Source organism: Loxodonta africana, chromosome 21 (assembly GCF_030014295.1).
Source record: "Loxodonta africana isolate mLoxAfr1 chromosome 21, mLoxAfr1.hap2, whole genome shotgun sequence".
Taxonomy (NCBI): Eukaryota; Metazoa; Chordata; class Mammalia; order Proboscidea; family Elephantidae; genus Loxodonta; species Loxodonta africana.
Window position 1 is genome coordinate 59,817,721 of NC_087362.1, and position 27,939 is coordinate 59,845,659.

Here is a 27,939-nt window from a genome sequence, read left to right on the forward strand (position 1 = left end):
CCAGCTGAAGAGAGGACCCAGCAGAACACCACAGGGAGGCTCACTGGAGGCTTTCAGCAGGGCCTGATATTGGAGCTGGGTCTTAAAGAATTGGTAGAATTTTATCCCAGAAAAGGAAGAAATGCCAGGCTAAGTGCCTGGCATGAACACAGGCAGGGAAGCTTGGCTAGGCAAGGCATGTTCAATGAATACATAGAAAAAATCCCTTATAGTTGGAGTGTGTGTGTGTATATATGTGTGTATGTGTGTGTCTGTGTGTCTGTGGTGGGGGTGCTGGAAGAACATGCTGGGAGGTGACAGCCAGATCAGACTGTGAAGGGCCCAGAAGATCAGGTTAAGGAGTTTGAACTTCATCCTGGAGGTAAGAGGGAGCCACTGAGGGGCTTAGAGCAATGGAGTGACATAATCAGATGTGTGTGTTGTGAAGATCTCTCTGACTGCTGTGGGCAGAATGGACTGGAGGATGCCTGGCCAGAGGCAGGAGACCAATTAGGAGGCCATGACAACAGCTGAAGTAAGACATGTAGAGGAACTGACTCAAGGAAGTGGCAGTGAGGCTGAGAGACAGGGACAGAGCTCAGGGCCACCAGGGAATGGTGGTGATGGTACTAGTAGTAATAACTGATACAACACTCAAGGAGCCAGGCCTGTTCCAAGCACTTATTTAATCCCCAAGAGGTAGGTCCTACTATTACCCATTTAAAAAATAGGAACTATCTGGGGTCTTAAAAGCCTGTGAGAGGCCATCTAGGATAGTCCACTGGTCTCACCCCTTCGGAAGCAAGGAATAATGAAGAAAACTAAAGATACAGGGGAAAGATTAGCCCAAAGGACTAATGGACCATATCTGCCATGGCCTCTACCAGACTGAGTCAAGTACAACTAGATGGTGCCCCGCTACCACCACCGACTACTCTGACAGGGATCACAATAGAGGGTCCCAGACAGAGCTGGAGAAAAATGTAGGACAAAATTCTAACTAAAAAAGAAAGACCAGACTTGCTGGCCTGATAGAGACTAGAGAAACCCTGAGAGTACACCCGCTAGACACCCTTTCAGCTCAGTAATGAAGTCACTCCTGGAGTTCACCCTTCAGCCAAAGACTGAACAGGCCCATGGAACAAAACAAGTCTAAAGGGGCACACCAGCCCTGGGACAAAGACTAGATGGCAGGCGGGAACAGGAAAGTTGGTGCTAGGGAACCCAAGGTTGAAAAGGCACAGTGCTGGCATGTCATGAGGTTGTTAACCAATGTCGTAAAACAATATGTATAATAACTGTTTAATGAGAAACTAGTTTGTTCTGTAAACCTTCATCTCAAATACAAAAAAAAAAAAAAGATAATTTAAAAATAAATAAATAAATAGGAACTGAGACACAGAGATGTTAAGCAACTTGTCCAAAGTCACACAGCTGGTAAGTGGTAGAGCTGGGATGTATCCCTAGCTGGCTCCAGAGTCTGCGCTCTTAACCCCAACACTCAGAACCTCAAGATTTATAGTTGGGACATGGCTATGATGTACAAGAACAACGTGAAAGCCCCACCAGAGGGCTGGGGTGTGGGGGCTTAGGATTCAGATCTGGGAGAGTCTAGCCCAGGTAGTGAGCTAGAAGTGTCTAAAGGACGACAGGGCTCAACAAAGAAGCAGGCATGGAGGCTGCCGCAGTGACCACTTCCTCTCCCCACCCTCCCCTCTTCCCATCACCCCAGACCAGGAGTTACCTCAGTGTCTTCCCAGCCTCCTCCTGCCTGGAGAATTGAATCTGGAAGCTCTGCTCAGGGCCCAGGCTGCAGAGAGAGGGGTGTGGGGAGGCTCGAGGCTCAGACCCACCAGCATCCTAGGACCCAGGGGCCCGTGGGGTGCAGAGAGAGAACGGGGCAGGGCCCACAGGAACCCAAGCAAGCAGGAAGCCAGGGAAGGAAGGGAAGGCTCTTGCCAACCAGGGGAGACCCCCAAACTCATTCCATGAGGATGCTTAAACCTAGCCTGCCCCGTCCCGTGACCTCCTTGTTCTCCATGGCCCCCGGGCATCAGGGAATCACGGAAATTATGATCCCATGTTCAGTGAAACTGAGGCTGGGAGAGAGGCAGGGATTCCCCCAAGCCCCATAGATAGGGCCTTCCAGTGTGTGAGTTTTGCTTCCCCCACCATCCACAAGGGGCGCTAACATCTCCTTACTTCACCAAGGCCTCCCCCACGCCTGGGCAGGAGGGGAGGGTCTCCACCAGGTACAGGGCACTTTCCAGAGACATACTGTTGTGGCTCAGACTAGAAGAGAAATGAGGCTCAGGACTGGGGGTGAGGGCAGGACCTGTTAGAGCCCTGGCCAGCTCCCCTTGCCTGCAGCTGTCAGATCTGAGAAGAGAGGCCTCAATGTCCAAGGGTCCATCCTGCAGATGGAGACACTGAAGGCCAGAGAGAGATCCTGAGGGGCCCCTACCCCACATGGGCAGCACTGGCACCACACTCTGATCTGGGGTGAGGCACACAACGTGGTTAGGGACAGGGTATTGAGGGGCCAGGCTGGTGGCTCCATTCCCACATGGATGAGAGACTCCCAGAGTACAAAGCTCAGTTGCCTAGCAACTTAGGTTGTACCCTCATTCTGGTGAGAGTGTGGATGACTTCCTAGGGACTCTGTCTGCTAGGGGGACACACTCTAAAACTGTGTCCTGTAGATTGGGTCAGAGGAGTTTCAGGGGCGGGATGGACCAGGAGCTGGGGTGGCTGAAATCCCAGACCAGCTGGTTAGGAATGGTGAACTGTCCATTCCCTGCCCCACCGATGACCTTCTCTGGAAGGGGTTACATGCAGGAGTGGATCCACTTTCTTGTGAGACATAGCTTCTCCTGGGTATCTGGCCGGGGTGAGGTGGGGGGGTACTTTTCCCATGGTGGGCTTGAAGGAAGGAGGAAGGACCCAGGACTAGCAGAGTCAAGGTCAGAAACACTCTTTCCCCTTACAAGTCCTTGTCTTCTGGAGTTCTCCAGGGACGCTCTCAAAAGAACCCTGTTAATGCTCTTGGCCCAGGGAAGTCTCCCTCCTAGCTGTCTCCAAGGTCATTCCTCACTTACTCAAGTGAACCAGAGATGGACACCTGAGGCAGACATTCCAGGAGGCTCCTGAGGCCATCATCACCCAACAGGTTTCCTGAGAGGCTGCAAGAGGTAAGAAGAGGATGGTTGGTGGTCAGACATGCCTCCTCACTCTCTGCCTCCACTGATACCATCACCACTGGGTCTACCATGACTGGCACTCTACTCACACAGCACTATCATTATCACCGCCATCACAGGCACTACCATCTCAACATCACCATCATCATCATCACCACCACCACCATGATCACAACTCCATCACTGCTACCAGCACCCTCACTACTATGTACTTCACATCACCATGCCTGATACCGCCTCCATGAACATCACCACCACCATGAACATCACCAACACCACCACCACCACCATCACGATCACCACCAACTTGACTCACCACACCCATTACCACCATCACCATTATCTCCATCACCACTAGAATTATCACCACCTTCGAAACAACAGCTCCTGTATTTACCATTACTGTCCCTCTCTCCAGCACCACAGTCAACCAGCCCTCATCGTCCCTTTCAATATCTGGTGACCACTCCCAGGGCTCACGTGCCTCCAGTAGGCTTTCGGGAGTTAGGGGAAAACCAATGAGCTTCTACTCTGCCCTTAGCCTGCACCAGCTGGGAGCCACACTTTTTGAACACATGTAAATTCCGGAAAAAGAAAAACGTGTGGAGGATTCATTTAACAAAGAGATTTCTTCTTTGAATTTGGGACTGCAACATTGAAAACTGAACTTGGACACTTTCTTACTTCCTTTCCTTGTAAGGTTCTGTGGTTTTGACTACAGTCTGAGAAATACAATAATCTGGAATATCTGATTTTCATCCTACTGTTTCGAACCCATTTTGCCCTGATTATGACAATCTGAAACTTGTTTCACTTCACTTATTTTACGGTGTCGCTGGGTGGATTCAAACCGCCAACCTTTCAATAAATGGCTGACCGCAAACCGTTTTTGTCACCCAGTGAAGTGTGTATATCTATATCTATACCCAAACCCATGGCTGACTCATGGCGACCTCAAGTGTGTCAGAGTAGAATTGTACTCCACAGGCTTTTCAATGGCTGTAATCTTACGGAAGTAGATCACCAGGATATTCTTTCGTGGTGCCACCGGGTGGATTCAAACTGCCAACTTTTTGGTCAGCAACTGAGCGTAAGCTGTTTGTGCCACCCAGGGAAATACACATATTCTTTTTTTAAACAGCTGCCTTTATTTCCCACTGGCCGTATACTAGATTTTTGATAGTTATTAGCAAAGATTCTGCATCATACTAGCTGTGTTACCTTGGGCAAGTTCTTAATCTCTCTGTGCCTCAGTGCCCTCATCTGTAAAATGGGGACAATAATAGTACCTAGGGTTGTTGGAAGCCCTGATGGCACAATGGTTAAGTACTCGGCTGTTAGCCGAAAAGTTGGCAATTCGAACCTGTCCAGCGGCTCTGTGGGGAGAAAGACCTGGCGATCTGGTTCTGTAAAGATTACAGTCAAGAAAACCCATTGGGGGCAGTTCTACTGCATCTCATGGGGTCCCTATGAGTTGGAATCAACCCAATGGCCCCTAACAACAACAACAGTAACAGGGTTGTTAATACAACAAATAAAGAGTTAATACATGGAAAGCACAGGGCTTGGCAGGGAGAAAGTACTCAATAAATGCTAGTTATTATTATTACTATTATTTTTTCACCCATGAAGGGGCTGCCCTATTTGGGTACCTAAGACAGGCTACACAAACCATCCCCTTCTCAACAATACCAGAGCCCAGAAGTCCCTACCCTGGCTGACTCCCGGCCCCTCCTCACGCTGAGCTCTTGGTACTTTCAACCACCTGCCAAGCAAACCAACGGGCCCTGCATTTCAGAACCCACCAGCCAGCAGAGCTTGAGGCTAGGGGCCTTTTGTGAAGGGTTCCCCAAGTTAGATCAAGGACCACACTATGAACCTAGGTCCACCAGGCAGGGACGAGGGACTGGGGAAGATACAATGGGTCTGGAGTTCCAGGAGTCCTTTGGCAGCTGGTCCTGAAAGGTTAGGCATGCACACCTGCATGAACGCACACGCATATGCACAGACACACACCTCCAGTGCCACCTAGGCACACGCTCCTGTGCCCTGCTCCCAACTTACTCCAGCTGGCTGAAGTCTTCACACTTGCTCAGCAACCAGCACAGTGGCTCCACATGCTCCTGGAGGAGGCCACAGCCCATGAACCTGTTGGTGGGGAGGAATGAGCAGGGGATAGGTGGCTTAGTCACTCAGACCTCCTCTGCCCAGCTAGGCCCCAGGGCAGCCTCTGAGCTCCAAGCACAGATACTCTGGAAATATCCGGCACCCATCACTCCCACCCCCAGCAGATCCCACCTGGTGCCCCACTCTCTCTGGACCAGTGGCTCTCAAAGTGTGGTCCTAGGATCCGCATTGGCATCATTTGGGAACTTGTTAAAAGACAATTTCTGGGACTGCAGCCCCGACCCACTGAGTGAGAAACTCTGGGGCAGGACTCAGCAATCCATGCTTTAATGTACCCTCCAGAAGATTCTGATTCAAGCTCAAGTTTGAAGAACTGCAGCTCTGGGGTCATTTTAATGACTCGGGAATCTCCCCGCCTCTCTACCCTCGGGGTAAGGAACAGAATGGAGATGGGGAAGGGGATATGCGTGATGCCTGCTGCTGCAGAGGGCTACTGATGCTGGGGTAAAGTCGCAGTAAGTCTACCTTTGAAAAGTCTAGAATGAGACCACACAATGTAGGCAAATTAAGGGGCTACGACAGCCAGCAATTAAAAAATAAAAATCTTAAAATCAGGAAGTCTCTAAAATCGCTGTCAAATTTTTTGATCACTGTTTATCTTCATGATTTTTCCATATTCCTAAATTCCATATTATACTATCATTTACTTAATATTTTCTTGGAATCAGCTAATTAAAAATAAATAAATAACACATTTATTTTAAAAGGAGACCTTATACCATTAACTTAAATGGAAAGCTGTCACTAATTGGACCAGAAGCATAAAAACACATAAAACGAAAGCAAAATGTCATCACTATTAAATTTGATGAGGGCTGCTGAGAGCATTCTGTTAAAAAGGGAGGTTAGCAAGTGCTGGAGAGGTGTACAGATACACTAACACCCCGCTGAGACTTCCGCCCTGCCCTAATCCGAAAAAAGAGGATTGAAAAGGGAGTAATTTTCTCAGTAACGGATTCAGTCATATTGAACCTTACTATTTGTCCAACCTGCTAAAAATCATCTCATCATGGTCTAGGTCCTACATTTTGGAAAATCCTGACTTATAAGTTGGAGTAGTGTTGGGCTAGGACAGGAAACCACAGCCCACAGCTGCCTGTTTCTGTATGGCCTGAGAGCTAAGAATGGTTTTTTCCATTTTAAAATGGTTGAAAACAAAACAAAAGAATCCTATCTCATGACACATAAAGACTATATGAGATTCAAATGTCATTGTCCATAACTGTACTTTTACTGGAACACAGCCACACTCATTTGTTTATGTATCATCTATGGCTGTTTCAAGCTACAAAACAGCAGCATTTGAGTAGTGACAGAGACCATATGGCCTCAAAACCCAAGATATTTACTACCCTGGGTGGTGCAAATGGTTACGTGCTTGGCTACTAACCAAAAGGCTGGAAGTTTCAGTCTACCCGGAGGTACCTCAGAAGAATGGCCTGGCGATCTACTTCTGAAAAATCAGCCATTGAAAACCCTACAGAGCACAGTTCTACTCTAACACACATGGGGTCGCCATGAGTCAGAGTCAACTCAATGGCGGCTCTTTTTTTTTTTTTTTTGGCAACCCTTTACAGAAAAACTTTGCCCACCTCTGGGCTAGGAACAGGACCAGGCTGCCTGAGTTCACGTTCAACTCCACCACTTCCTGCTGTGTGACCACAGCTGTGAGGCTGGTATGAGTTAATACGTGTAAGGCTCTTAGCATGACACCTTGCAGATTGGCAGTGCCCTATTTCTTGTATTTCACTGTTGAGGAGCCTGAGGTTCAGAGAGGAGAAGGAAATGGTTCAAGAAGCCAGTGGTATCAAATAGTTACAGGAATCAGCAGCTCTGAATTCCAGCCCTCCTCCCTTATCCTGACCCCAGTGCAATATCTTCCTGCCTCCCACTTGATGCAACCACAGAGCACTGGTCCAGGAGCCAGCAGGGGCAAGGACACCGGCATCTATGAGCACCTGGTATGTTACATGTCACTTCCCTTCATCCTCACAAACTCCTGGCAATATAGTGGCTCCTGTCTATAGCTGTGGAAGCCAAGGATCAGAGAGGTTAAGTAACTCGCCCAAAGTCCCAGGGCACATGTAGCACCAGGTTCTCTGTGGAGCTGGGATTCAAAGCTTGATGCGAATGCTGCAAAGCCCTTTCCACATTCCCAGGCTTCCTGAGTTCTGGTTCAGTCTGACATGGACTTGCTGTGTGCCCTTGGGCAAAGACTGACCCTCTCTGGGCCTCTGCTTCCTCTTGTAAAAGCAGCTTGGATGAAACAAGTTCGATTGGTGGGTCCTTGCAGGGGAACAAGCTGGGTCAGGCAGTCTTTGCTCTGCTCTGGGTACCTGGGAGGCCATGTCTGCTCAGCCCCAGTGACCCCTGGATGCCAGGGTATGGCTCGGGCCACTTACCTGCAGTCCACGCCTTCCTGCTCCTCACTGGACCTGAAGTGTAGGGACACGTGATGCGGGTACCTGGAGCAGACAGTACCTGGGTCAGTCCCCTTTGGCCACAGCCTCAGGATGTCCCCAGGGGACAGTCACCGCTCTCTCTGAAGCACAGCCTCTGGCTTGAGCCCTACCGCCTCCAGCCCAACCCCTCATACCCACCAGACCCCAGGCACAACCCTCCCAGAATCTTGTCCCAGTGGCCCAGGCTACTGCCCACCTGAGCTCCACCTTCTGAACCCGTGGGCACAAGCTGAAGATGTTGGCCAGCAGCAAGGGGCTCCTTGGGGACAGTCTCGTCTTACTCAGCCTGAGAACAGAAGGGGCATGGCCCTATATCAGCAAATCACTGCAAAGTATGGCCAGTGGACAAGGGACCTGGGTAGGCTGGAGGGGACAGGCAAGGGAGGAGGGAGGGCCAGCAGGGTCAGCAAAGCAATAGAAGGCAGCGGGGCAGGTGGGACAAATAGGGGCATGGTGGAGCAGACCTGAGTTTAAATCTTAGTTTGGATTAGGCTGTGTGACGCTGAACATCATTTAACCTCTCTGAGCCTGTTTCCTTATCTGGAAAACAGGATAAATCATGGGATGGATGCCTTCCTCTCAGGGTGCCATGAGGATGTAATGATATCAAGCTTGTGAACTGCCTAGCAGGATGCCGATGCTTGCTGTCATTACTACTCTTGCTGTTACCGGCAAACACAGAATTTAACAGGTGAGTCCTTGCTGAGAGGGAGCAGGAATCTCCAGGCCTTTAGTGCACAATCTCCCACCCTCAGCACTATGGAGGTCTGGAGCTGGATAACCGTCGTGGGAGCTGCCCTGTGCACTGCGGGATGTTAGCATCCCTGGCCTCTACTCACCAGCTGCCACTAGCACCCACCTACCCCCAGTCATGGCAACCCAAAATGTCTCAGCCACATTGCCAAATGGCCCCTGTTTCGAGGCGGGGGGATTGCCCCTAATTAGGAAGCACTGCCTTAGAGAAAATGAGAATGTTCTGCCTTCCCCTCAGAGCATCCCTGATGCCTCCCTTTCTCTTACCCCATAACCCCCCATCAGCTCCACTGCCAAGATCCACCCGAATCCACCTACTTCCCTTGCACCGCCACACACACATACACACATGGACACACACCACACACACACATGCACCACACACATGCATGCACACACACCACACACACACACATACACACACCACACACACACACACCGCACACACATACCACACACACACATACACACACCACACACACTACAGACACACATACCACACACACATATAGACACACCACACACACATTCACACACACACCACACATACACATACACACACCACACACACACATCACAGACACACATACCACACACACATACACACACCACACACACATCACACACATTACAGACACACATACCACACACATCACACACTACAGACACACATACCACACACACATACACACAACACACATCACACACACTACAGACACACACACCACACACACGCATACACACCACACACACACACACATCACACGCTCTACAGACACACATACCACACACACACATACACACACCACACGCACACACACACCACACACAGGATTCCCAGTCATCATCATCTCCCACCCTGGCTGCAAACAGCCTCCTCTCCACTCTCACTGCCAGTCTTGCTCCTCAATCCCTTCACCTCGCAGCCAGGCTGAGCTTTTGAAAACACAAACCATTCCCCTGCCTTTCAAGTTCCCTTGGATGAAAACCCAAACTCCTCCATGGTTACCAGGCCCTGGGTGACCTGCCCCTGCCCACCTTTCCACCTCCTCTCCTGGGACTGCCAGCCACTGTGCTCTCATTGCATTAGCCTCCTGGCTGTTCCTTGAGTTCACCAAGCTGAGCCTCAGGGCCTCACCCATGCTGTTCCCTCTGCCTGGAATGCCATTCCCTGCTTATCACAAAGGGCTGGCTCCTCCTGCTCCTTCAGGTGTCTCTCCTCAGAGGCATTCCCTGACCGCCCCTGCCATCGTCTAAGTCACCTCCCAAGGCACTCACAACCACATTGCCTTGAAAAATATCTTATCACAGTTTGAATTCATCTTATTGGATTTGACCTTGCTTATTGTCCAGCTCCCCCTCCTACAAGGTAAGCTCCAAGAAGACAAGGACCTAGTCAGTTTTCTTTTTTCTCTGCATGTCTCCAGCATTCCAAATAGTGCCTGGCACATAGTAGGTATGCAAGAAATACGGGTTGAGTAAGCCAAAGTTTAAGCCCTGATGAGGGTCAGCCTGGCCACCTGGTTCCAAGACAGATAAGGAGTTGAGGGCTGATGCTATGTGACTTAGACATAGAGAAGTTCCTCTCTGGTCTGACGTTTCCTACTTGTTCATTTTAGCCCACCATCACCTTTTGTATCCAAAGGAGTCCTTCCTGACCCTCCCCCTCCTGGCAAGGTGGGGCTATAGGGGGCACATGAGTTGGCATGAGCTGTGCTGAGCCTGCTCACATCAGGACTATCCCCCGTCTCTTGCCTCTCACCACCCCCCCATAGAAAAAAAAAAAATTTTAGGCCCCGGGGATAAGCGAGACCCTGGAGCTGTCCTAGGCGTCCCAGAAGTCCTCAGCATTAGCACTGATGTTGCTGCTATCGATGGCATGACTTAATTTCCTGCTGTATTTTTCCATCTCAGCTGCAGCTGCTTTCCCCTCTCCTAGAGGAATATTTAAATAAATCCTTTTTAAATTCTAACCAGTCTGAGCTGAAATTAGAAAATAGAGTTTTAAGTACTTTTGAGTTCGCTGCTTAAATTCTCCGTTTACAGAGTTAGATGGTGACCTTTAAAAAGCCTTGTGTGACACGCACACAAGCTATACCGGTAAAGCTCCTTCCACAGGCAGAAGTATGACACCCCACCTGTCACAGGCCTGACTTCCTCAAGGTGTTTTCAGAGCCATTGTCTTGTTTGAGTCTCAACCCTAGGAAGGCAGCACGGAGGGGCTGGGGCATATTAACCCCATTTGTCAGATGAGGAGACTGAGGCTCAGAAGGGTCAAATAACTCCCTCCAAGGTTGATGAAGCATGAGAGTAGAGCCGGAAGCCAACTTGAACCTCCGAACCTCCAGCTGTGCCAGATAATATGATGAAACTGCCCCAGGGAAGCGGGGGCTGGCGGGGGGTGGGGGAGGGGAGGGATGGCCTTGCACTGAACCAGGCAAGACGAAGTCTTACTGCAGCAGGCTCAGCTGGGGGAGCCACGGTAAGCAGTGCAGCAGGGTCTCTAAGCTCTGGTCGCTCAGGACCTCGCAGGACAACCTGTGGATAAAAGTATCCAAGTGAGGGGTGGGCGGGGGAAAGCTGGGAGCAGGACTTCACACCCAGGCCCTTCTGGAGATGGGCTCTAAGTCGGTGTTGCCCCACACATTCCTCCAAATACTGGGTCCTTGAGATACCGTTGTGGAGTGAGGGAAGACAAAGGCCATATAAGTTTGGAAACTTATGAGTTAAACCAAATGCAATCGTTTTCTTTGCTGCGGGACTTCTCAGAGCCTTTAATAGACTGCTGTGCATTGTGAATTTCCAAGCGGATTTAATAGATTCTGTCCCAAACCACACTGGTGAGCAGGATCATTATTTTGAGGGCTATGATGAAGCTTTTTTTAAAAAAGAATGCTGCCTTCACCCAGAGTGGGAGTATGAGAGTGGAAATTCAGGCATACGACAGGTCAGCAAAGGGGACATGTGGGGTTGCTGACACTTCTGATTGCCCATCAAAACCAGACCCACCACAATTACTTCTCCAGAACCAGGACACTTAGGAGAAACTGTGGACACCCACCCTTTGGTCTCTACTCTATCTGGAAGCTGGGACACCCGTAGTCTCTGAGTCCCCTAGATTGACACAGTCCTTCCACAGGGCCAAAGGGGCTTCAGATCAAGTCTCAATTATTCTAAAATAATTTATTAAAAAATCACTTGGGGAAATAGATAGTAGTGATGGTTACGCAACTTCACGAATGTACTTAACGCCACTGAGCACACACTCAGAAACTGTTGCAACGGTAAATTTTGTGTTATGTATTTTACCACCCTAAGGAAAACTAATTGGCTCCACATGTCTTGATATTCAGGGAAAGCCATGCTTGTACTGTTATGATGCAAATGCTGCTTGCCGAGAAATTACATGGTGAGATCCCACGTCTGTAAAACAATGGCAAAAACGCCTCTCTCCAGGCCTAGGAGTGTTTGAACAGGGAGAAAGGCAGGGAAGGACCCACACCCAGGGGTCAACAAGGATTACTTTATTGGAAGGGCTGGAAGGGCATTGGAGACGGGAGCCAGAAAGCAAGAATGCAAAGGCTGTAGCAAAATGGAACCCGTGAGACATGATGTAAGGGGCCACTGTGGAAGACACCTGGTCTATGGCTGCAAACAGGTAAAAACTGAGCATGCAAGGAGACCAGGAGTAGACGTTCAAGTAGATAAATTACAGTATCGATTTGATGAAAAGAAGGGGTTGTTTAGGTGAGGCAGTTTTTGTCTCGGGTTTCTTCATTCTAAGGCAATTGTAATAAAATCACAACAGTGACCAAAAAAAAAAAAAAAAAAAAGGAAAGGCCAACCGTCCATTTGCAGATGGGGAAGCTGAGGCCCAGGGAGTTAAAGCTACTGGCTCAAGGTCACTCCGCCAGATTCCAAGTCCATTCTCTGGCCATAGACCCAGGTGTTCTGGAGTGGGTGAAGTGGTACCAGGGGTAAGTTAGCTGGGGGGCAGGTGAGGAGGGATGCTGTGCAATGGATTGCTTTTGTGTGGCCTTTCTCACCATGGTCTTGTGGCTCCTGCCCAGGCTATTGGGTGGGACTGTGCAAAGAAGGCAATTGTAGCCCACCAAGGGGATTGGTCGGTTTTGCCTTAAAGAGATTCAATTCCAGAGTAGAAGAGGATCCTACCACCACCAAGGAAGGACAGCCAGAGAAGAGGTGGCAGAAAAAAGAAGCAAGAAAGCCAAGTGCCCCCTGGACACTTACTGGTGGAGCGGGGTGCCTCTGGGCATTTATCTGCAGAGCTAAAAGAGCCCTATAACACTTGCCTGAGCAGGGCAGAGACTGAGGGGTCAGAGAGAGGCGTGCCTGTGGCACAGCTGGGAAGACGCTGTCCTGATGGAAGACTGTATCCTGAGTGTTCCCGAGCCTGAATTGTAACCTCTTACTTCCCTAATAAACCCCATAATCTGAGTGTTGTCTGTGAGTTCTGTGTGGCCTTTGCAATGAATTATGGAACCCAGTAGAGAAGTAGAGGGTACCATTGGAGGGATGGTTGGTGTCAGAATTGGTAAAGATGGCAGAGAGAGGAGGCATGTCTGACCTCTGCCTCGTGGGAATCAGCCTTGGGCTGAATAGAGGTCAGAAGCCGCCACTGTGCCATTTTTTTTACAGGGGAGGAGCCCTCAAAGGTGGTAAGCTCCAGACATGCAGGCAGACTCAGGTGGGTGCCTGGGTGGGGCTCTAGGCATGGGAGCAGGCTGGGCTCCCTGGTGCCTTGAGTCGAGTGCATGGGGAAGGTGAAGACCCAGAGAGGGGGAAGCCCCCATGCAGCACTGCATACCTGGGGCTAGGGGCTACTGGGAGGCAACCTACCTTCTACTCCTAGATCAGGGAACTCCCGTGGGGGAGGGCCAGTGGAGTCTGGAGGGCAGGGATGGGGAAAGGCTCACCTGGCCTCTAACCAGGAAACCCCTTCCCAGGTCACTGGGCAGATGTCCCCATTCTTTCCTCTAGTGCTGTGTTTTCTACTTACTCGACTTCCAGAGGTCCTGGGCACTTCTCCAGGGCCTCACAGAGGCGGCTGAGGCATGAAGGCTCCAGCTGACACTCCCTGAGGCTGAAAAGGGGCAGTGGGCAGGACAGGGGATCAGAGAGGGCCCTGGACTCTGTCCAGGCCCCCAGGGGCTCTCTCCTTCTCCCACCAGCCCTCCTCCCTGACCTTCAGGCTGAAGGTCCTCCCCAGCAGGGTACTCGCCTCCTCTCCCTTGTCTCTACCATCCCCACCACTCTGACAGTGACAATCAAGGCCCCCGAGTGTCCAGCTGTCTTTGTCCAGTCACTCACCAAGTCCTCCCCACGGCCCCTGCCTGAGTCCAGGCCATAGATCACTCACGTGGACCACTTGAATACCCCCTGGGCTTGCACTCTTGCCCCCTACAATCCATCTCTACTCTTCCCTGTCTCACCTTTTAACTGTGCAAATCTGACCAGGCCTCACTCCTGGTCTCTGTGGCTCCCCATTACCCTTAACTAAAAGCTAAAATGTCTTTCCATGGTCCACTCTGCCCCACCCTCCCCTTCTAGGCTCCAACCACACTGAATGCTTCCACTCCCCAGTTCTTCCTGCCTGGGACACTTCCCTCTCCTCCTCTTCTAGAAAACCCTATTTGGGCCTTGGCTTGGGTATCTCTCCTCTTAGGTGAGAAGACTGAGGCCCAGAAAGATGAGACCCCAGCTAGGGTCTCACAGCCCCTAGTGGTAGAGGTGGGAAGTCTCCTAAGTCTCAGATCAGGCCTCAAGCAAAGGCAGCTTTCCTTCTTTCTGCAGAATTTGGGGAGGCAGTGTATTTGGGGAGGGAGACCGGCCTCCTTCCTATGGAAAATGAGTATCCCCAAAGGCAGAAGGCAACTCCAAGCAGGGAGTGGCTGGGCTGTCCTGTTTTCTTCAGAGAAATGTGGAATCTTCTCCCTAATGCTGGGGTCTGGGCCAGCTAAGCTGCCCCAAAGGGCCATAAGTACCCCCTAAGTCATCCCTTTTTCATTTCTGCTTCTCTCAAACTTTCCATTTTCTCAAACCCTGGGCCTCAGCCTCCAGGCTCTCCTCACTCCAGGAGGGCACAGATCTAAAGAGGGAGCTGATCCCTGAGCCCTCACCCCCATGCTCGTTACCCCCCAAAGAAGAAGTGACCAACACTGTACCGAAAGCTCCTGGGGACACAGCACTGACGGAACCCCAAGAACTGGGCTCCAGCGGGGCACTCTGGCAATGATCCACTAGCCAATGCATCCCTTGGAATGGAGAAACCATTTTGAAAGGACTGTTCCAATCATCCACACAGGAACCCTACGCGCCAAGCCTAGTTAGGACTGGAGGCAGTCCCAGGGACAATCAAGTCAGCAGATCTTAGTGTAGCTTCTCATTGTACAGAAGGGACGTTGGGGCTCACAGAGGGGAAGGCAGCAGCTCACACCTGGCCAGGTGGGGCAGCACCTGACCAGATGTATGGGGAGGTGGAGGGTCAGGACAGAGATCCTCCTCTCTAAACACCGACCCAGCATTCAATGACTCCTACCTCCCTGGAATTTGATTCCTTTGGTTTCAAGAGCCTAGAGGGTTCCCAGAAACAGAGATCCCAGCCCAGGAAGCCTCGGGCAACCCCTGGCTTCAGACAGCCCACCTGGTGTGGCTGTCTGACACACTGGCTATGAATCCAGTCTGTCCAGCTGGCCTGGCATTAGGCTACCCTTTGTGGGTCACCAACACAGGCAAGTGAGACCAGGATGCCCAGGTCCACTAGGGGGTAGCCAGGAGCATGCCTGAAGAACTAAAACTATTGTTCATTGTTTGTTGCAAAGATGTGGAAAATGTTTTCAGAGCACCAACGGTTCTTGGCTTCTGAAATGTGGTACTCAGAGTGTGAAAAGGCAGTGACTCATGAGCCTGCAAAAGTCCCCGAGAGGCAGAAACACAACTACTCCCCTCTGCCCTCCCGCACAGCTGTAATCTGCTAGTGCCTGTTTAGGTCCAGTTGCTGTCATCCTCTCCCTTCCTCCCTTCCAGCTGCATTGCCTTCTTCCAAGAAGAGAGAAGACAGGTGATTACTGGAAATTTACATGCAGGGGGTGGGGGTGGGGGAAGGGGTTATTAATTCTAGTGTGCCAGACCTGGGCTAACTCTAGGGCTAACGGTGGTCAGCATGGGTCTGGGGATGGGGGACGCTGGTAGAGAAATAGGGGGTTAGAGGGAGAAGGGAACCCGCCCTCTCCGGAGCACTCCCTCCTCACCTGCGTCTTCTGTCACCTCTCAGGAGGAAGCACTGGCTCTCTAAGCTGGAAGCAGAGAGGAGGCAGCAGTCTGAGAAAGGGCAAAGGGCTCGCTTCCCAGGCCATGACAAAAGACCAGCCTGGTCCATTCAAGGAGGGCCTGGAGGCGGTCCACTTTCTCAGCAAATATGACTGGAAATATATTAAACAGCAACTACAAAGATCAAGGCACACACAATACACACTCCCAACATTATCTCATTTGATTCTCACAATAAAACTGTGAGATAGGGGAGTATTCTTATCTCCATTTTACAGATGAAGAAGGTGAGGCATGGAGAGGTTCAGGGGCCTGCCCAAAGCTGGTCAGTCTGCTATGCCCCCTTGAAGTCTTGGGATCCTCAGGGAAGGGGCTGGGGAGGAATGGGCAGACCTCACCTGAAACCATGGCTGGCAGACACTGGGGGGACTGGGCTGCCTGGCTGAGTGGTACCTTTTCTTCTATATTCTTATCACCTCTAGTGACCCCACAATTAAGGTGGATCCCTAAGCACCCAATAGCAACCAGGGAGTTCCCTTTCTCTTTTTTCTTATTAATACACTTTTATTGTAAAAGATTCATACAATACAGGGAGCTCCGAATTTCTTTCTTTTTTTTTTTTTCTGAACGGTGCACCACAGACTCCTTCCATGGGCACCACAGACTTTATGTCTCATTTTTATTATCTGTAAAATAATCTTTGCTGTCGAGTTGATTCTGACTCATAGCAACCCTAGAGGACAGAGTAGAACTGCCCCATAGAGTTTCCTAGGAGTGGCTGGTGGATTCCAACTGCCAACCTTTTTGGTTAGCAGCCATAGCACTTAGCCACTTCTCCATCAGGGCTCCATCTATAAAACGGGGTATTCAAAAGATCTCATGACATACAGTTGTTGTGGTGGATGAACGAGAAAATGGCAGACACACACCAGAAGTAAATTCCTTATAAATGATGGTTATTATATATAATGAATAGAACCTATTTACCTAGCATACCGACTTTCTTTAAAAAAAATAAATAATATAGCCTCATGCTTTTTATTTCTTCCTAAAGAATGAAGGTGTGAAGTTAATATTCTTTATAGCTTCATGCTTTTTATTTCCTCCTGAAGAGTACAGGTGTCAATTTAAGAATATTCTTTACTCTTAAAGGGTAATGGACCATACTTCACCTTGGCTAGGGAGCTCTGAATTTCTTAGAAGTCTTCAAGGACAATCCAAAGGGCAAGGGAGAGTTGATGAGCCGTGTCCCACAGTGACTTTGGAGAAATGGGTGTGCCTGGGCCATATTCATCCACTCATCCAGCCTCCACCCATCCACCTACTATTCTACCCATCCACCCACCCATCCATCCATCCGTCCACCCATCCGTCCGTCCGTCCATCCATCCATCTGACCATCCATTTATCCATCCATTCACCCATCCATCCATCCGACAGATACCCGTTGCATGCTCACTGGACCCAGTATTGCGTGGGGATCTCGATAACATATGGTGAACATGACACAGGGGCCAGCATGGGGGCTGATAGCCTGTGGTGCTAGTAGGTGAGGCTGGGGTCAGAGGCTGAGAAGCAAGCTCACCTGATGTCCAAATGGAGAATCCACTCCAGAGTAGAGAAGGGCTGGACCAAACTGAACACAGCATCCAGGGATAAGCCATTCTCACTGAGGCTGGAGAATCACAGGAAGCGACATTGAGGGAGGTCACTGAGGACTCAAAAGCATCCTCTTTGTGGTGAGAGCACAGGGCAGGGGAGGCTGTCCACATTCCAGGCAAGGAAACTCACTAAAGTCCAGGTGGTCAGAGAGCACCTCTTCTGGCTCCTCATTGTACAGGTGAGGAAACTGAGGCCCAGAGAGAGGCATAGTCTTGCTGAACATTACAAGATATGTTGGTAACAGAGCTGAGACTAGAACTCAGTAGTGCCCTGGGTCTGATGAATCTGGAGAGTGCTTCTGTACAGAGTTGTGCCTCAGTTTCCCCACCTGTCAAAGGAGGGGCAAGGCCCAGTGAAAAATGAAAATGTGGAACCTCTTGTTCAAAAAGTAGGAATTTTTTTCCTTTCCTCTGGTCTCTCTCTCAACCTGTCATGGTGTTTTCTTTCTTTCTTTTTTAATTGTATTTTAGATGAAGGTTCATAGAGCAAATGAGTTTCTCATTAAACAATTAATACACAGACTGTTTTGTGACATTGGTTGCCACCCCCACAACATGTCAACACTCTCCCCTTCTTGGCCTTGAGTTTCCTATTAGCAGCTTTCTTGTCCCCTCCTGCCTTCTCGTCCTTGCCCCTGGGCTGGTGTGTCCATTTAGTCTTGTTTTGTTTTATGGGCCTGTCTAATCTTGGCTGAAGGGTGAACCTCAGGAGTGACTTCAATACTGAGTTAAAAGGGAGCCCGGGGACTATATGCTTGGAGTTTCTCCAGTCTTTGTCAGACCAGTAAGTCTGGTCTTTTTATTTATTTATTTGTGAGTTAGAATTTTGTTCTACATTTTTCTCCAGCTCCGTTGTCATATGGTGTTTTTTTATTTGCCCTCGGGTATGAGCTTATTCTCAGGGTAAATGCAGATCCTCACAGATGCCTGGGGCCCCGTTCTAACACTCATTGCTCAGGGCACAAGCATTCAACCCTCGTCCTTCCCTCAAATGTGCCCAGGACTCTGCTAGGGGTAGAGGGCGGTAGCCATTGCTGGGTGGAGGCAGGGAGAGGGCAGAGGGGAACTTGTCCTGGGAAGGCAGTGGAAAAGGGAACTGTTCATGAGCCCAAGCTCTAAGCCCCTGGCATATTGTCCTAGTGGCCTTCACTTACAAAACACAAGGTCAAAGGTTAAATCATTAATAATTTCAGAACTACTAAACATTAAACCCCAAACAGGAGGCCCTTTTGAGCCTAGGGCCTGTGTGACTACAGTAGTCGCATGCCCATGAAACCAGTCCTGAGGATGGGCCATTGTAAGCCTACTAGGGAGCCCTGGTGGCGAAGGGGTTAAAGAGCTTGGCTGCCAACCAAAAGGTCAGCAGTTCAAATCCACCAGCTGCTTCTTGGAAACCCTATGAGGCAGTTCTACTCTGTCGACTGATGGCAATGAGTAAGCCTACTAGACTCAACAATCCAAGATATTTGGGCACCTCCCCCTCTGATCTGTAAATTGGTCTGTTTCCCAGTAAAGAAGAAGGGACACCATGGGGAGGGATGGTGGATGGAGCTTCTGAGCAAAGAACCAGAGCAAAGATCTCAAACTCACAGCATGTGGCCTGTATCTGGCCCTCACTTCTAATATAGTTGAGCCTGCAAAATGTTTAGTAATAATTTTGAATCTGTTGTGAACATTAAAATATTGGGAGATATTACACAAAAATTCAGATTTCCAGCTTGTCTTGAAAAATCAGATCTGGCCACACAGGGCTGACCTTAGACAGGATGAACACTATAATTTGCCCCAGTCCCCACTGTTCCCTGCTGCCCTGCAACCAGGCCCACTGTGCTCTCTCACCTGCCTGCCCGCCCTTTAGGCATTCGAGTTTTCCGTTCCTGTACCAGGCTTGGCCCAGGGGTCTTACCAGGCCACCACGGTTATTAAGAGGTCCACACAGGGATTTGCTTGAAAGCCTTCAATTTGCATAAAATTTGCCTGCAACCACGGGGCTTTCCTCCCTACCCAGGTGCAGGCCCTGAACAGGGACAGAGGCAACTTCCTTTTCTTCCCACCCTCCAAGGAAAGACTGAGCAAGAAGAGCCCCCAGCAAAAAGCCGTGGCCACACCCTCTGCAGTTTATGTGTTTTCTGACTGGGAGCAAAGGGCTCAGAGAAGTGTGGTCATCTACCCAAGGTCACACAGCAAGTAGATAGCAAAGCCCAGCCTGGAGCTCCGCAGTCTCACCAGGGCTCCTCTGTCTGACTCAGAAGAGTTCAGGGAGAAGAGGGTATGTGGGAGCCAAGAACACCAGGGGCCTTAGCCTGGTCGGCTGCAGGCAAAGTTTGGGGTTCCTGGCCTCCTCCCAGGGCCTCCCTTCCATACCTGGACATCTCTCCACTCTCTGCCCGGGACTCAGGGCCCTCTGGCTGCCCTAGGCACCTGTTTTGATCATTCCCCAGTCCCTCCAAGTTAGTCATGTAATACTTCCCACCCACGGCCACCTGCCCAATGCAGAGATAGAGAGACAGGCGTCAGGAAATGAAACTTTCACTCAGGAGCTGCTTTACTGAGTCACGGAGGCCAGGCTCTATATTAACTGCAGCCATAGTTTTTTTTTTTTTTTTTTAATAGTATTAGCTACTGTTTCATCAAAAAAATAGGAAGGCTCGCCACGAGATGGGTTGACACTGTGGCTGCAACAATGGGCTCAACCATAGCAACGATTGTGAGGATGGCGCAGGACCGGGCAGTGTTTTATTCTGTTAAACACAGGGTCACTGTGAATCGGAAGTGACTCGATAGCACCTAACAGCATCTTTCCCTTACCTCGTATGGGGCACTGAATCAGGCAATTGACATGCATTTTCTGATTTAGTCTGTATAGTAACCCAGACCCCTCCCCAACACACACATCCTCCGTGTCAATGGGACAAAGCTCAGAAGATTTTCAAGCCCAGCTACTCACTTCAAGGACTGCAGAGTGCCCAGGCCTGGGAGCAGCTGAGCCAATAGGGCAGCACCTTCGTCCCCAAGAGCATTGCCTGATAAGCTGGGAGGGGAAATGGGGAGAAAATATTAGGGGGTGGTAGGTGGTAACATACCTCTCCCTCAACATCTCCTAAAACTGTGAAACACAGCCCAGGGCTACCAGGCCAGATTTCACAAAGGGTCAGCGAGCTCTCCCCCAGGGTTCCTATAGTGAAGTTTGTGGGCCCCTGGGAGGGTCAGGGTTTGGCCTCAGGAGGTATCAAATGAGGGGGACCTGTACTCGGAGGGAAGAGTCACAACTTCACCAAATTTTCTAAGGTGTTTCTGACTCTAGCAGTAAATCTTAAAAAAAAAAAAGCCCTAACCTGCTAACACCAGCTAACTCTGCTCCGCTCTGCCACACCCACCCACCTTCCGAGGGGCAGCCACTTACTCGAGGTGACTGAGGTAGTAGGTTCCTCCCAGTGCCTTGCAGAGCTGCTCTAGGTGTTTGGCTTGGAAGCCACAGTGAGTCAGCCTGCAGAGAGGCAAAGCCACAGCCCTGCAGTGCCTGACCCCAGCGAGGAGGCAAGAGCAGCCCCGCCACCCCAGACACACATCAGAGAGTGAGGAGTGAGGAGAAGAGGAACTGGGACTCATTGGGCCACCAGACAGACCTACAGAGAGGGACCAACACATACCAAACACAAAAGATGGCACACACAGGCAGAGGAGAACCAGAGAGACTCAGAGACAGAGGGAGGGAGGGAGGAAAAGAGAGAGAGACAGCCAGAGGAGGACAGACAGACAAGACTAAGGAGGGCCAGACAGCGCAGAGACAGAGAGAAACAGAAAATATGAGAGAGACAAAGAGCAAGACAGACAATCAGAGAGAGAAGTGTATTCAGGCAGAACATGAGAAAGGAGTCCTTCAAGGGCTGAGCTGAAGCCCCAGGCACAGGACCAGGACCAGGAAAGAAGGGCCAAACTCTTTCTTTCTCTCCCTCCAGAGTTCCCACCACCCCTAGCTGCTGGTGGCCAGGGGAGCTAAGGGCGGTGGGCCTCTGGGTTGGGGAAGGTGTGGTGACTGAGAGGCCGGCCTCGTGAGCCCTGCCGGGGTGGCCTGGGCAGGGAAAAGGGGCAGGGAAGTCAGGCCACAACTCCTGGACACAGCAGGCCATGGTCCCCTCTGGGGCGTACTGGGGCTTTGAGTCGAGGAGAGGGGAAGCCTGGAACCACATACAGAGCCGGGAGGTAGTCACTGTACCTGATCCTCCTGGAGCTCGGGGGCAGCTCAGACGGCATCTGGGGCATGAGGTTGTCCAGAAATGCAGCCCTGGAGGGACATGCACCAAAGCCAGGCTGAGCCAATGCCTCATCTACTGTCTCCAAAGTCCTTCCTCAGCCTCACCTTCCACCCTTCCGTCTCCACTCGCGGCCTGGAGTGAGGCAGACCTTGGGTCTAATTTGGCTTCTCTGTTCTGTGGCTGTTTGGTCTTGGACAAGTCACTTAACCTCTCACTGGGATGATGTAAGTGAGATGCCTTAGCTTGGTGCTTGGTGCATAGGAAGTGCTCAGTGAAAGCTGGCTGTTATTATTATTGGAGTCCTTAGGTGGTGCAAAGGTTAACGTGCTTGGCTATAACTGAAAGTTTGGCAGTTCTATCCACCCACAGACACCTTGGAAGAAAGTCTTGGTAATCTACTTCTGAAATATCAGCCATTTAAAACCCTGTAGATTGCAATTCTTCTCTGACACACATGAGGGTCACCATGAGTCACAATTGACTCAATGGTAACTGTTTTTGTCATTGTTGTTATTAGTCTCATGATCATCATCACCGATGCCTTCAGAGACGGCAATCAAGCCATCAATAGTTCAGACCCGACAGAAGAAATTGTGGGTAGACACCAAGGAGCAAAGAGCCCATGACCTAGGCTGGGGCAGGCCAGGAAGGCACCCTGGAGGAGGCAGAAGGGTTTTAGCCTCCTAGCATCACTCTCCGGCTACCTCACCCCTGCTCCAGAAGTGGCCCCCGTCCTGCTCACAGGACTCTTAGACATAGGAGGCAGTCGGTCCTTTGACTCTGTCTCTTTAAGGCCGTATCCCCCCTGCAAAGCCTGCTTGCTTCTTGCTACTTCGTGCATTTGTCAAGGTCTCCCTGGTGTCTGACAGCACTCTCCACCTGTGGAGGTCAGGAAGGAGGTGGCGCTGACTGAGGCTGGGGCCAGGACATTGAAGTCCTACCTCTTCTGGGTTCCCTTCTCCTCCTCCGGCTCTTGGGCAAATATGAGGACCACAGTTTCTTGCAGCAGGCTGCAGAGAGAAGAGAGGAGTGAGGAGGCGAGAAGCTTATTTGCCCCTGTTGCTCTGTGTCATATTCACCTCTGCCTCCAACTGCAGAGGCTTCGCCTGACTTTCCCTGAGCTGAAATCTTTCTACCACAGAGATTTCACAAACTTACCTATTGCGTATTCTGTTCTCATTTCCTGAAAAGTGCTTCATGAAAACAAAGTTAAATTCTGCAAGCTGTTTTCTGGTTTGGGCCCCAGACTGAAACCCTCCTCCCTCTGCCAGTCAGGGCTCCTCTTAAACTCAAGGAACTCTCAGCCCTAATGTACCCCAGCCGAGGGACAGACATCGCACTGCCAGTGTTGGGGACAGGCACTGAGGGTCTCAACGGGGCTGTCGTTTATAACCCAGGCATCCTTCATCTCGTTTTTGTAAATGGAACTCATTTTTAACTTTTTAAACTTAGCTTTTTTCTCTTTTTAAAAATCATACTTAGTCTTTGTGGAAAACTTAGAAAATACAATAAAGGAAAAGGAAAATAAAGAAAAGTCATTCGGGACAATATTGATTATCACTCTTAACATTTTGAGTGAGTGCTTCAAGTCTTTTGAGGTTTTTTGGGGGGGTCTGTATAGTCTCCTTTAAGAAGCCCTGGTGGCGCAATGTTTAAACACTTGGCTGCTAACCGAAAGGTCAGTGGTTTGAACCTACCAGCGGCTCTGCGGTAGGAAAGACTTGGTAATCTGCTCCAGCAAATATTAAAACCTAGGAAGCCCTATGGCGGCAGTTCTACTCTATCATACAGTGTCGCTACGAGTTGGAATCGACTCAACAGCACACAACAACAGATTAAAGAGCCTGGAACACCCTCAGTTTTTCCTTGTCTTTTGTTTTACTGAGGTATAATTCACATAGAATTCCTGCATGATGCAAACAGTTAACACACTCAGCTGCTACCTGAAGGACTGGAAGTTCGAGTCCACCCGGAGGTGCCTCAGAAGAAAGGCCTGGCGATCTACTTCAGAAAAATCAGCCATTGAAAACCCCGTGGAGCAGAGTTCTACTCTGACACACATGGGGTCGCCACGAGTCAACTTGATGGTAACTGGTTTTAATGTCAATAGTGCCATGATTACAAAACCCTTTACTAGTTGAGCCCACTGGGTGCTCCCACCTGATGTGCAGTTCTGCCAGGGTCCGGCAGGTGCTCAGCGCGCTCAGCACACAGTGCACCACCAATGCAGACAGCCCGTTGTCACTGAGGCTGTGGAGTGGATAAAGGAGACAGCCGTTGGCAAGTGGCTCAGGTCCCCAGCCCCAGGCAGCTCCAGCCCCCTCCTGTGGCTCTGTGGTTTGCTGGCTGTCACACCGGGGATGCCCCAGGTCCCTAACCAGGGATTCTCAAAGAATTCTGGTCCAGCCAAGAGAGGCAGGACCCCCCGCCCCACTCACAGAGAATGAAGTTCTGTGGCTTGAGTGGGAAGAACCCACTCACTGTTTTTACCTCTCTGGCCTCAATTTCCTCACCTGTAAAATAAGCTCATTTCCTGAGCACTGGTTGTACCAGGGCCTGTGCTAAGGGCTTGGTACATATATGGTCTCATTTAATCTCATTTTATAAATAAGGAAACTGAGGCCCAGAGATGTTAAGTTATTTTTCCAGGGTCACAAAGCTACTAAGTAACAGAGCCAGGATTTAAATCCAAAGCCAAGGCCCCACACCACTGTTATCCAATCTCAACACTTCCCCATCCCAGCCTGCTTTGAAGACCTCAACACACCCTACCCAAACACCATCCCTCCCACCCCACCCCACCCCAGTCAGCAACCCAATAGCCCAATACCCCTTCTTTCTATTCCACCACCCAACAACTCATCCTTTACTCCAACACTAACATGCCACTCCCACCCCAACATCGTAACCCAACGCCCCAGCACTGATGCACCCCAGTATCCCAACACTGTCCCAGTGCAACACCACACCTCATCCCAGGGTGGCTGCAAGGATGAGCTAACTGGAACACAAAGCACTGATTTCCAGTGAACACTACTGACTGTTCGACATGCACAAGGGGTTTTATAATTGGAACTAAGGCAGTGGCTCTTGCCAGAGGCAGACAAGGCAGGGTCGAACCACTCCAACTTTGCTGAATTCAAGAGAGAATGGGGGTGGTCGGCACGACTTCTGGGAAGATTACTGTTTTTAGGGAACTTGACAACACTCTTTCTAGTGACAGTGGGCATGGAAGCCCGGGGTGGCAGGCACAGGCTGGAGCTCTCACAGGTCCTCCCTGTTACACAACTGTGGGCTGGGCAACTTACTCCAGCTTCCTGGTGATGTGCAGCTGGGGTACAGCCTCTGCCATCAGCTGACAGCCTTCGTCTTCCAGCTGGTTCCCTGAGAGGCTGAGACAGAGGGTCTGATGACCTGTGCTGGGGGGCTGGAGTCCTCGTGGGCCCCCAGCACTCACCTAGTCCCTCATCAACTTTTGTCAAAATATCACTCCAATAAATGAACCTGAATAATAACTAAGGCTGAGAGATGCTCACTATATGCCTGGCACTGTCCTATACCCAATTATCAGTGCATTTCATCCTAACAGCAACCTTACGAAGTAGGCACTATTACTACGCTCGTCTTACTGATGAGTAAACTGAGGCACAGTATGGTTAAGGCACTTGCTCATGGGTGGAGCTGGGATTTGAACCCAGGCAGCCTCAGTTCAAGGCCCCACCCTCAACCCTTCCTTTATGCTGCAACTTACATACGTGATAAACGGCATGAAGGAAAAGTACAGGGAAGGTGTGATCATGCATCTAGGGGTATCTGACCTAGTCTGGGGGTCAGGGAAGCCTTCCCTGATGTCTGAGCTACTCACTAGAAAAACTGAGAGTTCAGTAGGTAAAGGGTAGGGGAGATGTGGTGGAAGGGCACTCTTGGCAGCATGAACAGCACATTCAAAGGCCCTGTGGCGTAGCACATTTAAGGAACTAGATCAAAGATTGAGCAGGAGGGCAGGTCAGATGGGCCTGAGAGGTTAGGATAGGCTTTGGGACCACATAGAGTCTTTAGGATTTGGACTTTATCCTAAGCAGTGGGAAGCTACTGGGAGGATATTGAAGGGGCAGACAGCAGTGAATCCTGATCAGATTTGCAGTTTGAAAAGATCCCTTTGCTGGGTGGGGGAGCCAGGGTAGAAACAGAGAGACCAGTAAGGAGGCTGATGGGGCCATCCAGGTGAGAGGTGAGGGTGGTTTAGACCAGGATGAAGGATAAAGAGGAGATGGAAAAAAGAGGATAGTTTGGAGAGCTACTTAGGAGGTAAGCCCACCTAGGGATGAACTGGCTCCTAGTGGCATGACAGGACCTCCACCAGTCCCCCTAGCCCTGCTCTTGCAGGCTCTGCCTGGGAGCTGGGCATCATGGGAGTTTCCCCCGCCCACAAAGAGAAGGTTAGTCCATTTTCCTCTGGGAGAAAGACCGAGGATGACGGGGCCCTGGGAGGCTGGGGGCTGGAACACAGACCCAGGTATGGTGGGCTTAGGGGATTTCTACTTTCAGATCTCAGTGGTAGAGGCAGCAGTGGTTCTGAGGGGGAGGCCAGGAATCAATCCGGGCTTGAACCCTGGCCTTGCTTCTTGCTAATTGTGTGATCTTGAGCAAGCTCACCTCTATGTGACTTAATTTCCTCCTCAACGAAACATGAATAATAACAGCGCTTACCACTTGGGGTTGTGAGGATTAAATGAGATGGTATATGTAAAAACCCCTAGCCCAGTGCCCGGCAGAGGGCAAGTGTTCAATAAGTGGAAGCTGCTATGATGATCTGATTTTCCCCCAATTCTTAGTGAGGCAGCATACTCCTCTCCTACTCCTTTCCCCCCCTTCTCCCCCAAAGGCGAGGCCCCGATCACACTGCCCCACCCTCCTGTCTCCTGCCCCAGGGCTGCCCATGGTACTCACTCCACTTCCTCCAGGCAGGGGCCATCCCGGAGCAGGGCTATGAGCGTCTCCACGTCATGGACCCGGAGCTGACACTTGCGGAGCCTGGAGTGTGGGCGGAGGTTGGCGACAGAGGGGCTCAGGGAAACCATTTGCACCATGCATGGCCCCTCCAGCTCCAAATGCCAGTGGAGGGAGTGGGAGCTGGAGGAGTCAGGAATAGACAGACTTGGGGTCTAATCTTAGCTCCATCTCTTAGCAGCTGAGTATCTTGGACAAGGCACTTAACCTGTCTGAGCCTCAGTTTCCTCCCCTATCAAATAGGAATAATAATGTGTACTACACAGAGCTTTCCAGAGGAGTACAATGAGGTAATGGATATAAAATGTTTAGCTTAGTGCCTAGCATATAACAAGGGCCCAATGAATAGTAGCTATTATTATTATTGTTGTTGTTTTGACAGATGCTTCTTACCCAAGCCAAAATAGGTTATTCATGTCCTTGCTCTGCCTCCTGCGTGCTTTCTCCTTATCTCCCTGCCCCTGCCATACCTTCCCTGGAAGGAACATCACTTCCCCCCAGCATCATATCCCTCCCCCTAGGGCAACGGATCCCACTGAGATACCTGAGGTTTCTGGTCTGTGCTTCTTCCCTCTGTCTGGCATTTCTCTGTAGGTCTGGGGCTCTGCCAAGAACAAATCAAACATTGCCATGGGCTCCGGAGTCCAGGGTCTGATGGACCAAGCCTCTTCCCTTGGCTTTTAGGGGCTGAAAACCCTACAGCATGACCCGCAGTGAATGAGCAACAATAACAGTTGTTTGAAGGTGTTCAAGGTGCTTTTTAGCAAAGCAACAGGAGCAGAAGATTTGAGGTCAAACAGAACTTTTATTCAAATGCTGGCTCTGCCATGCATATCTATGTGGCTTTGGGCAAGACACTTCACTCTCTGAGTTTCCATTTCCTCTTTTCTAAAATGGGACGACAACATCTAATGCATAGATAGAGGATTGAAGATTGAATGAGATGATGTATGGTCAAGGCTCAGCATAGGCACAAAGTTGAAACTTAGCAAAAAGAAGTTGCCGTGGTCTATTATGTGATGGTTTCCATTTGTAGATACGGCATCTGTGGGTCAGAAGGCAGGGAGCATAAACCATATGTGGGTCCAGGCTCCCTCCCACCAAGCCAAGGGAAGGCTGGGGTCTCCAGGGAAGGCATGAC

The 27,939-nt window shown here is 50.3% G+C and overlaps 1 protein-coding gene across 12 annotated transcripts in view; it reads right to left on the reverse strand.

The window, feature by feature from the left end:
• The window catches only part of NLRC5 (NLR family CARD domain containing 5), a 91,833-nt gene that overhangs the window by 20,978 nt on the left and 42,916 nt on the right, over positions 1-27,939 (reverse strand). For 7 of the 12 annotated variants that reach the window (XM_023555574.2, XM_023555575.2, XM_023555576.2 and 4 more), the window contains 19 exons: positions 27,343-27,402; positions 26,739-26,921; positions 25,097-25,180; positions 23,949-24,038; positions 22,730-22,798; positions 21,749-21,817; positions 20,936-21,019; positions 20,480-20,563; positions 17,457-17,546; positions 15,853-15,897; positions 14,767-14,856; positions 13,602-13,685; positions 11,036-11,119; positions 8,025-8,114; positions 7,769-7,831; positions 5,244-5,327; positions 3,078-3,161; positions 2,182-2,271; positions 1,724-1,789 (listed from right to left, as the gene is read on the reverse strand). In XM_023555574.2, coding sequence (XP_023411342.2) covers positions 1,724-1,789; positions 2,182-2,271; positions 3,078-3,161; positions 5,244-5,327; positions 7,769-7,831; positions 8,025-8,114; positions 11,036-11,119; positions 13,602-13,685; positions 14,767-14,856; positions 15,853-15,897; positions 17,457-17,546; positions 20,480-20,563; positions 20,936-21,019; positions 21,749-21,817; positions 22,730-22,798; positions 23,949-24,038; positions 25,097-25,180; positions 26,739-26,921; positions 27,343-27,402 — 1,593 coding nt within the window. The remainder of the gene's footprint in view (positions 1-1,723; positions 1,790-2,181; positions 2,272-3,077; positions 3,162-5,243; positions 5,328-7,768; positions 7,832-8,024; positions 8,115-11,035; positions 11,120-13,601; positions 13,686-14,766; positions 14,857-15,852; positions 15,898-17,456; positions 17,547-20,479; positions 20,564-20,935; positions 21,020-21,748; positions 21,818-22,729; positions 22,799-23,948; positions 24,039-25,096; positions 25,181-26,738; positions 26,922-27,342; positions 27,403-27,939) is intronic. The other 5 variants (XM_064274005.1, XM_064274003.1, XM_064274002.1 and 2 more) reach the window with 1 other exon arrangement.